Source organism: Schistocerca cancellata, chromosome 4 (genome assembly GCF_023864275.1).
Source record: "Schistocerca cancellata isolate TAMUIC-IGC-003103 chromosome 4, iqSchCanc2.1, whole genome shotgun sequence".
Taxonomy (NCBI): Eukaryota; Metazoa; Arthropoda; class Insecta; order Orthoptera; family Acrididae; genus Schistocerca; species Schistocerca cancellata.
Window position 1 is genome coordinate 403952026 of NC_064629.1, and position 12551 is coordinate 403964576.

General features: G+C 41.5%; 1 protein-coding gene across 2 annotated transcripts in view; it reads right to left on the reverse strand.

Annotated features, from left to right (window-relative positions):
- Positions 1–12551, reverse strand: part of LOC126183856 (fibrillin-1-like) — a 640172-nt gene that overhangs the window by 313579 nt on the left and 314042 nt on the right. The window contains exon 11 of one of the 2 annotated variants that reach the window (XM_049926146.1): positions 10061–10198. The exons of the other annotated variant lie outside the window; for it this stretch is intronic. Coding sequence (XP_049782103.1) covers positions 10061–10198 — 138 coding nt within the window. The remainder of the gene's footprint in view (positions 1–10060; positions 10199–12551) is intronic. 2 annotated transcript variants of the gene reach the window in all.

The following is a 12551-nucleotide window of genomic DNA, read 5'->3' on the forward strand; positions in this document are numbered from 1 at the left end:
TCACTGGCCATGTTAAATTGCAGATTTAATTTCAATCCACAACATTGCATGTGAAGACACATTTTTTTCCTTTGGATCTGATTTTGCAGAGATTATGAGACACACAGATTTACGTTTCACACAAATGGTTCCTTTAGAGGTTCATTTTTTGTAGTAGCATTATTTGTATCCTTCTGTTTGAACATTATCTACAGATAATGTTGATGCTATACTTTCTTTTCAGATTCAAACTTATATTTTTTAGTCACTTTGTTAATTATATGCATTTTGATATGAAATATGTTTTTGATAATAATTCACAATCATAATTTTACAAATACGGCACACTTCCAAACTATTGCTGATAATATTTTTAAAACTAAGACTCCCACTGTTAATATTCAAAGTAGACAACATGGTGACTGTGTCTATAGATTACCCACTTCTTTTGTTAATTTGTCAATTTCTGTACTGAGAAAATAATTTTCACCAGTTAGGCTTACACATAATAGTGATAGTTCAAGTTTTTCACTTTCGTTGTTTACTTAACATTTTTCTGCACCATGAAATGCATGTGCCACTATCTCTATGAATCCCTTCATTGAGGGATCAATGTTTCCACAACAAAAATGAAAAATACTATTAATAGCACACAGATAATATTATTAAAAGTCACCTCTAATAAAACAAGAACAAAAATCACATCATGCCTGAGCCATCCACTTCTTTTCTGTGTTTAGAATCTATTGGCAATGAAGCCCTTTGTGTTAACTGATGGCTAGATGATAACAGCAGACAGAAAAAATGAAGGACTAGTAAAAAAAAGTGTTGTAAAAATACTTAATAGCAAGATAGTTTGCATCCATCAAATAACACACATTAGTTTTCATACCTACCCTACTTTCCTTGTTAAATGCCCTTTGCATCACAACTTTGGGCTTTATAGCAGGTGGATCTATCATGATTCAGGCTACCTCATTAAATTTGAGGACTGTTAAAAAATTCCAGAACTTTGTCCACAAGAATTTTCTATGCTTACCTTTTACTTTTTGTGCATGATCTCCTTTGAAATACTCTACTCCACAATTGATACACCACTCCCAATGTCATTTCCACTGCTGCAGCCTTGGTATGCCTCTTGCTGGATCATGTGAAGCACAGTCTGCGAATTTTTTTTTATCTTGTCTATTGTTGCAAATCTTCATCCTTTTTGCAGGGTTTTCAACTTTGGAAATAAAAAAAAGGTCCACATGGGCCAGGTCTGGAGAGTATAGAGGATGAGACAGCACAGCTATTTCATTTTCTGTGCAATAGTTGTGGAGCAGAAGGTATGAATGTGTGGGTGCACTATTGTGGTGCATTGGCCATGGATTGTCTCACCACATTTCAGGCTGTTTCCTTCTCACATTTTCTCACAGGTGTCGCAATATGTCCCAATAGTACCATCAATTAACTGTGTGTCCTTGTGCTACGAATTCATGACAAACTAATCCTTCAAAGTCAAAGACGCTGTCAGCATGACTCTGACATTTGACCTGACATCATGAGGTTTTTTTTGTCTTGGAGAATCTTTCCCGACCTATTGTGAAGAGTGAACATTGGTGTCAACATCACAACCATAGGTTCATGTCTCATCACTAGCTATGATCTCTTAAGGAACATCTCATTCTCATTTGTGAATCCAAAAGCTTCACTCATGAGCCAAGGGACAAACTTGGTGGCAACACGGTGCATTACAAGATGCTGTGTCAGGATTTCATGACATGATCCAACTGAAATGTTATGATCTTCTGCAGTCTCTCAGACAGTCAATATTCAATTGGCATACAAACTTTCATTAGCATTCGTGACATGAGAGACATCGGTGGATGTCGAAGGGTGTCCTGAACAAGGATCATCTTTAACTTCCATCTGGCCATTTTTAAACCATATGTACCATTTGTAACATTGAGTACAGCTTAAGCACTCATCGCTGTAGACTTCCTGCATCATTTGGTGTGTCTTGTAAGTTTCATGCAAAATTTAATGCAGATGCTTTGCTCCTTTAACTCTGCCATCTCAAAATTCACAAACTGTGTGACATAGCATTCCACTCAGTACAGCATTGAACCATAACATAACAATGAAACTTTCAGAAGTTACACATTAAACACGTGCATGTGCAGGGATGCCAAATGCATTTCACTCCAATGCGCCATTGCCTCAAAATTACGAATGTTCCGGAATTTTTTGAACAGCCCTCATATAAAAATAATGAAATGAGTTCATTCATATGCCTAAATCACTTTGCATGTAAAATTATCTTTGTCCTTTTGTCTCCCTGCAGTTCATTAGAGATGTGAACTAAAATTTGGGCTATTATATTCTGTTATTCTTTGCAATGCATTTTGCATAACTCGTTTCTTTCTTTAACCAGGGTTCCCACTTCATTTCTCACACATCAGTTTATTTTATATTAATTATTAATGTATCATGCTTTTTGAGCCATTTAAGACATGATAACTTTGTCATCCCTTGGTAGGATGCTACGGCATTTAAAAATTAAAATCTGAAAAATGTGAATATTCGGTATGTATATTTTCATGCTGCAAATAGGCTTTTTGTGTGTAAAAGGAGTCAGATAATTTATGTTTAGTTTTATACACAAGATAAAACTTAACTTGGGTAAAATGGACGTTATAGTATCCTGAACCGAATATTAAAACCACAGTCATAAAGTAGTTAAAATCTGTTTACACTGTGTGCATACTTAGCAGATATAGTAATTTAATGAAAATTTATAGTGCATGACTGGTGAAGAGAATTTACACAAAAATTAGTAAGACTTGGGTGTCAGAAGATACATTGAAAATTTTGAACTTAGTTTTGCATTTGAATGGCTTCCCCTGGACGCAATATAATTTGCAGAAAATACTAAAATTATTTCACAGCTATGGGATAGGTTCCTCTTAGTACTTTATAAAAGTGATTGCATAGAGAATGACACTGGGGCTAAGGCAAGAGAGAAGTAGATGCCATTTAGCAGGCACCCATGAAGAAATCATAAGATTCAGGTAGGCTAGGAAGAAGGATTCAGTTCGTTTCTTTATTAACCACTTATAGTGCAATAGGTTTGGACATTAATAACAATTTTTACATAGAAGAAACATTCTTAAATACTAATGTCAGTAGTTTTGATTTCAAATAGCTATGATATCCTGTAAAATGCATGTTCTGGTAAGCAGTCATAAATCTTAACTTTGAAAATATTATAAAACAGGGACTGTGCATATATCAGAAGTTTAATGAAACATTTTAAACCTGTTATTTTATGTTAGTTTGCAGTTTATATCAGTCTGTTTCTTGGCATATTGAAATCTTGTTTGAGTTTACTGTTGTGAAGGCGTATATTCTCTCTGGTATTGCTCTCACTTAATGCCACTTTTGACATTAAGCAATGCTGTACAGATGTATAGGTTTACAACTGTCACTATACTGGGCTTGATAAAGAGGGGTTAGGTTTTATTTTACTCATTACTCTGATTACTTTCTTTTCAATGTTCAGAATTTCACTGATATAACAAGAATGTCACCATATCAGTATGACATAGGAAATTTTTGACAGGAAAAGGGCAAGCTATGCCATTTTCAGATATTCTTTTGTGTGATTGCATCTGTCAGTTCCTGTATGAGATGGCACACACTTGTTATTATCTTGCAGACATGGCTAACATGTTCCTCCCTGTTTCACCTGGAATCAATGTAAAACCATAACAATGTTACTGATATACTTTCTAGAGTTTTAGTTAAACCCAGAAATGGTTCAAATGTTTTACCAGAACTATCAAGATTCAAAGAAAATCAATTCATTGCTAGTTCTAATTTTTCTTGAGTTGCCTCATGCACTTGTATGGCATAATGGTGTGTACTGAGCAGTGCCATGTCATCTGCATAACACACTACTGAATTAGCTCCTACATGTTAAGGTAAATTATTAACGTCAATGATGAACAGAAAAAGATCACACATTTCCTTCAGAGAAGAACATAAATTTTTTAATGAGATGAACTGTCTCTTTTTGTTTAAACAGGTCTTGATTATAGCTAAAAGTGGGTTTTGCATGGCATAAAATTCCAGTTTTGGAAGTAGGGTGTCAATGGATATACAGTCAAAGACTTTGCTGAGATTATACAGTACAACAGATACCAAAGCTTTATTTTCATATGCAGTTACTGTTGTGACAGTGCCACAACATTTAACAGTGCTGCCACGACAGTACGCGCAAACGGCGATAGAGGCGCTCCGCAACTCGGCTGAGCGTGGGAGCGCCACCTAGCTATGAACGGCGCCGGCCGCATGTCACGGCATGGCAGTCGAATGAGAGATACTGAGTTGTTATCATGTAACCAGCTATTGTTTCTAAGTGAGTGTGTTTGAATATCCACGCAATTATTGGTGATTAAAGGTTATAACACTTTTTGGCGACGAGGTCAGATATTTTCACTGTGTTGTGGATTTGTGTGTTCGTGACGGGGCAGACATGGAACAGCTTATGCAAGCGCTCATTGAACAACAAACACAGCTGACGGCTGCTATTCAGGCACAACAAACACAGCTGACGGCTGCTATTCAGGCGTTCTCATCGTCTGTCTTCCTCTTCTCCACCTCCATTCCCTCCTTACGACGAGGCCGCTGAAGACTGGGAGGATTATGAGAAGCATTTGCGGCAACACTTCTTGGCTTTCAGCGTTGTCAACGCTCCTATGTGTAAGTTGTTATTTCTATCTTGGATTTCCCCACAGATCTATCAGCTGCTATCTCAGTTAGCCCCTCTGCGGGAACCTGCCTTCCTGTCCTTCAAAGAAATGTGTGACTTATTGTCTAACTATTACTGCAAAAACACCCACATTGTTGCCGCCCGCGTGGCTTTCTACCAGTGTCATAAACAGCCCCATCAATCTTACCGGGCTTGGGTGGCGGAACTACACGGTCTGAGTAGGAAATGTCAGTTTGTCATGGACACTCATCATGAGTCTTATGCTAATTCAATGGTTAGGGATGCTATTCTATGGCTTGCTCCTGATAAAGAAGTTCGGCAATGTGCCCTACAACTGCCAAACCTGTCGTTGTCGTAAGTTCTAAGCATCACTCAATCCTTTGAAGTGTTTCACGCTGCTGGCACGCAAATAGATGTGTGGTGTGATGTAGGCGCTGTACAGTCAACTTTCGACATGGACAATTTGCCTGTTTGACAGGAGAATGAAGATGTGGTGGCAGTTCACTCGTGTAAACAACGTCGCGTTGGGCCGCAATGCTCGCAGTGAAAACAGCAACCACAGAAGCAGGTTCGTTCCGCACTTCCTTCTTGTCCACGTTGTTTTGTACAGCATGACAGGGCCACGTGTCCAAAACGTTGGGTCATGTGTAATTCATGTAGGAAAAAAGGCCACATTGCTTCTGTGTGTCAGTCCCCTAAAGTTCCTGTCGACGAGGACGAGGCATTGGACATGGATGTTAACTGTGTGCTTTCTCAAACAAATAAGTTGTTTGTTACTGATCGTGTTCTGGATAAAGACATTCGCATGCAAGTGGACACTGGCTCTGCAGTAACTCTCATTAATTCTTGCACGTATTTGGAGTTGGGCTCCCCTCCCTTGTCTCCAGTTATGGGAAATCTGAGAACTTACAATAAACAGAAAATTCCTATCATTGGTCAGTTTGATGCTTCCACTGCCTACAAGTCTGTTGTTAGGCCCCTCATGTTTTATGTGGTGGATCATGCGGGCACTGAAAATCTGTTCGGTTATGATGCTTTCCAGTTGTTCAGGTTCTCCACTGATGATGATGTGCACCTCATATTTGAGGATATTCCGTATCAACAGCTGGATGGATTGTGTTCTGAATTTTCGTCCATGTTCTCTGCTGGTCTGGGTCGTGCCAAGAATTTTGAAGCCCACATTACTCTTAAACCTACAGCTCACCCTAAGTTTTTCCGGGCATGCCCTATTCCGGTGGCGTTGCGTGCACCTGTCAAGGCTGAGATAGAGAGGTTAACAGCTTCAGGGATTCTCCTTCCTGTTACCTCCAGCGAATGGGCATCGCCAATCGTGGTGGTTTCTAAACCAAACGGGAGTCTGTGATTATGTGGTGATTTTAAAGCCACCATCAACACTCCTTGTGGGTTGTATCAGTACCAGCGGTTACGATTTGGCGTCACTAGTGCGCCGGCCATTTTTCAGCGGTTTTTGGAACAGCTCACGGCTTCCGTTCCCGGCTGCGTAAACTATCTGGATGACATTGTTGTCATGGGGGCCTCCACTGAGGAGCACCTTCGCAATTTGCGTTCACTGTTTTGGGTTTTGCATTCGGCTGGGTTGAAGTGCAATCTGGACAAGTCACAGTTCTTCCAACCCTCCATTGTGTATCTTGGTTTCCACTTGTCCCGTGAGGGTATACGTCCTCTACGTCAGCACGTGGCGGCCATTAACACTCTACCCCGGCCGTCTACGGTCAAAGAACTTCAGGTGTTTCTAGGTAAGATTGCTTATTATCACAAATTCATTCCATCCGCGGTGGCGGTAGCTCATCCTCTGCATCAGCTGTTACGCAAAAACGTCCCTTTCTGTTGGTCCGACGAGTGTGAGCAGGCTTTTGTCCGCCTGAAGGCTCATTTGCAGTCGGCACCTTGTCTTGCCACATTCTGTCTGGGTCAGCACTTGGTTCTGGCGACTGACACATCACAGTATGGCCTAGGGGCTGTTCTCGCCCATCGGTATGAGGATGGGTCGGAACGACCCATCGCCTATGCTTCCAAGACCCTCAACGATGCACAACGGCGTTACTCTCAAATCGAAAAGGAGGCGCTCACTATCATTTATGCTCTAAAAAAGTACAGCGTTTTTTGTATGGTTCTAAGTTTCACCTCATCACCGTCCACAAGCCGCTGGTGTCTCTGTTCAGCCCATCGGCGTCGCTTCCGGATAAGGCAGCTCACCGCCTTCAACGTTGGGCCTTATACTTGTCTTGTTTTCACTATGAGATTCACTATCGCCCCACGGCCCAGCACGCCAATGCTGACGCATTGTCGCGATTGCCGATGGGCCCCGACCCGGTTTTCGATCATGATGAACTACTCTGTCTCCACATTGATGAGGCAGAATGTCGTGCGGTCGAGGGTTTTCCACTTACAGGTTCGCAGGTCGCGTCTGCTACTGCGCGGGACCTGGTCCTGCATCAGGTGATCGGTTTTGTTCAACGGGGTTGGCCGGACTGGACCAAGGGCCGGGCATCGGATTCCCTTCGCAACTACCATGCCTTGCGCCTTCGTCTGTCTGTTCGTGATGGTGTTGTTCTTCTGGCCACAGATGGCGCATCTCCACGGGTCATGGTGCCAGCCTCTCTTCGCAAAGATGTTCTCAAACTGTTGCATGAAGGCCATTGGGGGATTTCTCAGACTAAGTCCCTCGCCCGCAGGCACGTTTATTGGCCCGGTATTGATTCGGACATCGCCCACATGGTTGCTGCGTGTGGTCAGTGTGCTCAACAACTGGCTGCACCTCGTACAATGCCCTCTCTGTGGCCTGATCCGGCGCAGCCATGGGAACGGGTGCACGCTGACTTTGCTGTCCCCTTCCTCGGTACTTATTGGCTACTGTTGATTGACGCCTTCTCGAAGTTTCCGTTTGTTTTTCAATGTCCGTCGTCCACCACTGCGGTGACGACACTGGCTTTGTCCAAAATCTTTGCACTAGAAGGTCTTCCACCCACAATCGTCACAGACAATGGCCCTCAGTTCTCTTTGCAGGCCTTCCGTGATTTTTGTACTGGACAAGGCATTCATCATGTTACAGCACCGCCCTTCCATCCGCAATTGAATGGGGAGGTTGAGCGCCTTGTCCACACTTTCAAAAGCCTGATGAAAAAATTCCTTAGTGATTTTTCCACAGATGACACTCTGCTGTAATTTCTGAGTTCTTATTGCTTCACGCCTCTGGGTGATCGCAGCCCTGCTGAACTCTTGCATGGCCGCCAACCGCGCGCTCTACTGCACCTGCTTCACCCTGTCAGGCCTTGTGCTGTGTCCCCTAGTGTGGGAAAATACTTGGTGGGCGCCGACATGTGGGCACGAGGGTATGTATCTCGCCCTAAATGGATTCCAGGGGTGGTCAAGGCTCTTTGCGGCCGCCGGCTTTGTGAAATACGTACGGACGATGGCATGGTTGTTCGCCATTACGACCATATGCGCCCACGAGTGGTGGCCACGCCAGTGCCATCGCCCCTTCCTTCACCTCCACCAGCCCGAGAAGCCTGTCCTGTCGCTGCTGCCGATCTACCGTATGTGTTGATGCAGCCCACGTCGCTACCATTTCCGAGTACGCCGGAACCGGCCCCAGTCGCGATGCCGCCTTCTCCGGGACCCATCTCGCTGGAGCACACCCCCAGGTCCACGACACCTATGGATGCTGCTCCGGAGTTTTCACCCATCATCTCATCCAGGAGGCACATTCCATGCATGAGCTTCCGTCCTGGACATTTTCGACCATACTCTCGTGTCTCTCCGCGGGATCTTCTCAGGGCCTCACAAGAGGCCATGGATGTCTCCGCACTGTCCATGTCTCCAAGGAAGTGAGTGTTTTTTTTTCAAGGGGGGAAAAGTGTTGTGACAGTGCCACGACATTTAACAGTGCCGCCACGACAGTATGCGCAAACGGCGATAGAGGCGCTCCGCAACTCGGCTGAGCGCGGGAGCACCACCTAGCTACGAACGGCGCCGGCCGCATGTCACGGCACGGCAGTCAAATGAGAGATACTGAGTTGTTATCATGTAACCAGCTATTGTTTTTAAGTGAGTGTGTTTGAATATCCATGCAATTATTGGTGATTAAAGGTTATAACAGTTATCATCTGGTTAACAATAGCAGTGACAGAAGGGAGAACTGATAGAGGTACTCAAAGTACCCTCCGCCACACACCGTCAGGTGGCTTGCGGAGTATGGATGTAGATGTACATGTAGACAGCAATAATGGTATTTTTACCATGTTGGAATTAAAACTGTCTGTTGGAGAGGAGATCAAAGTAGTTATTTAGTGGGTTGTACATAAGTAACCCAAAAACTTTGGAGAAAATAGGAGCAGCAGTAATTGGTCATTAGTTTTTGAACAGATGCTTATCTCCCTTTTTAAAGGTTGATATAACTAACAGTTTTGGGTTCATGAGGGACAACTCCTGATTCTAAACATGTTCTTCTGGAGTTGGAGAACCTTGACATAGCTTTTATAATATCTTTGGGGGTGTCAACATTCCAGTGGAAGGCAAACCTTCTGTGTGGCTCAGTACAAAGCAGATCTAATGCACATCTGCCATTTTCCTTGATTTTGTTTTCCATCACACTAACTGAAGTTAGGAAGTACTCGTTTACTCCTTCTGGGTCCCATACTGCATCTTGTGAGTGGAAATGGAAATTTTCTTGATTGATATGGCATAAGCATTTATTGGGAGCACCTTTTAAATAATATTCACGAGTTTGTCTTTATTTCACATTCATAAGCTCCAATTACATTCCGACACACTTCTTCACCTTGTTTGTCTAAATCAATAACAGAATAAATATACAATATTACTGAGTTGGTAGATAATATTACATATTAAAATGTCATACCATAAATTGAGATTAATGGAAATACCAAGATGCAATACAATTAAATGTTGGAGGATTGATCATTACTAATAGAATAGACAAGGCACCTATCAGCAGACAAGCATAATATACAAGGGATGATAATGTAATAAGCTTTTAGATAAAGAGTATCTTCAGCTAGCCCCCCCCCCCCCCCCCACCTAATTCTCTTAATCCCCCCCCCCAATTGCAGTATCATAAAAATGATGCTGACTTAATTCAATACTAACAGTAAGGAAATAAGATAGGAGTGGAGTCTGAAGGAGTTTAATAGCTAACTGGGATGATCAGTGGTGCATTAGATGTATCAAAAAAAATTTTTTTAAAGGCAATAGATATTTAAGAAAAAAAATTTATTTAAAATTATATTAATAAGAAATAAGTAAAAAAAATATACTGGTGAAAGATAAATTCAGCTAACTTACCAGTACACTGCCTAAGAAATTCATCATACTGGAAGCCCGGCATACATTTTATTTCACATTCATAAGCTCCAATTACATTCCGACACACTTCTTCACCTTGCTTGCATCCATGGATGTTTTCCATACACTCATCAACATCTGCACAGAATGACATGAATACTTTAAAATAGCAAGATCAACATTTGCTCCACTGTTCCAATAGACTGGTACTGTGGAAATTAACTCCATGCTCAATAAATCAATTTGTACATGGGTATACTGTGCTAAGTTGTTTACCATACACTGAGGTGAGAAAAGTCATGGAATACCACCTAATATTGTGCTGGATCTCCTTTTGCCCAATGTAGTGCAGCAACTCAATGTGGCAGGGACTCAACAAATTGTTGGAAGTCCACTGCAGAAATATTGAGCCAGTCTTCCTATATAGCCGTTCATAACTGCGAAAGTGTTGCCAGTGCAGGATTTTGTGCATGAGCTGACCTCTCAATTATAACCCATAAATGTTGAATGGGATTCATATCAGGTGGTCAGGGTGGCCAAATCAATTGCTTTAACTTGAATTTTCTTTGAACGAGTTGTGAAAAACTGTGGTCCAGTGACATGGCGCGCCACACTCAAGCCCTACTATCAGCTCTTACCATCTGTAACCAGAACTCATCTGACTATGCCATGGTTTTCCAATCATCTATGGTCCAACTGATATGGCCCATTAACGTCAGATTTCACCACACTGTCCTAACAGATATATTCTTCATACATCCCAGACTAATTTTTATGGTTATTGTATGGAGTCTTGCTTGTCTATTAGCACTGACTACTCCACACAAACACCACTGCTCTCGGTTGTCAAGTGAAGACCATCAGCCGCTGTGTTGTCCATGGTGAGAGGTAATGTGTGGATCTGGTGTACTTGGCACACTCTTGACACATTGGATATCAGAATACTGAGTTCCCTAACGACTTCCAAAATGGAATGTCCCATGCCCCTAGCTCTGACTACTATTCCTCATTCAGAGTCTGTTAATTCAGAGTGGGTCACCATAATCACACTGGTAACCTTTTCAAAATGGTTCAAATGGCTCTGAGCACAATGGGACTTAACATCTGAGGTCATCAGTCCCCTAGAACTTAGAACTATTTAAACCTAACTAACCTAAGGACATCACACACGTCCACGGCTGAGGCAGGATTCGTACCTGCGACCGTAGCAGTCGCGCGGTTCTGGACTGAAGCACTTAGAGCCGTTCGGCCACCGCGGCCAGCTGTAACCTTTTCATATGAATCACTTGAGTACAAATGACAGCTCTGCCAGTGCACTGTCCTTTTATACCTATTCAATACTACCATGATTTGTGTATGTGAATATTGCTATACCATGACTTTTGCAACCTTTGTGTATAGCTACAAGTCATGACCAAGCACTGTATCTTTTCATGTTGATGGAATAATATACAATGGAAAGAGACAAGATATTCCTTACTGTGTTACCATTATAAGATCATTTTCCATTTACCTTCAAGTGACATGAAGCCACTGGAAACATGAGCCTAGATGTCCCACAAGAATTGACTGAAATTCTCTGCAATTAAATTTGGCCACCAAGTGTCAAGAACTGTAATACTGTTTGGATATCTATGTGATGCTGAATGTGCAAATTTTAACCACAAACATTTAATAAATAATTACTCTTCAGAAATGATGGTTTTTGTGAGGTATTTATGCTTCAGAAAACTGGCATAACCAAAAAATACCTGAAGAATTAAAAAGTATGTCAGCTCTGACTCAACAGGCACACAAAATCTATATATGTAGACAGGAAAAAATCATTTATTTGTATGGAAAATTTCTGCATAAGTATTTACATATTTTTGTGGAATTTTTTATGATACAGTGTTAATTTTCTGTGAGCCTATTTTTCTCTATTGTTCTTTATATTTGGCTTTTTTCATTGTTTCTCTGTGTTATATTTAGCAGGAGTATCAGATGGTTACCAACAGACTGAATTAATCTGAAAATTAGTTTGCCCAGATTTCTCAACAGTTTCACAGCAATACTGTTTTCTGTTGATGGGGAGTGTGGATACTGCTCTTTAAATTACAATGGAGAATATTTGAGGTTGATGGTCTCTCTCTCTCTCTCTCTCTAACACACACACACACACACACACACACACACTGAGAATGATTTAATAATACATCAGGGGTATATTTAACATTATGATGAGTTCATCTATAAATATGAGACAAATTGAAATATGGTTGTTTTAATAATACAACAGGGGTATATTTAACATTATGATGAGTTCATCTATAAATATGAGACAAATTGAAATATGGTTGTAAGTAATTATGCCACACTATAAAACAATGGCTATAGTAATCTTGATTCAGTGTAGTGAATCTAAGGGAGATAGAAACATATTGGTAATGTGTGTATTCTAAATCTACAAGTGGTACGAAAAAGTATAAATAGATGCACAATGAACTAGCAA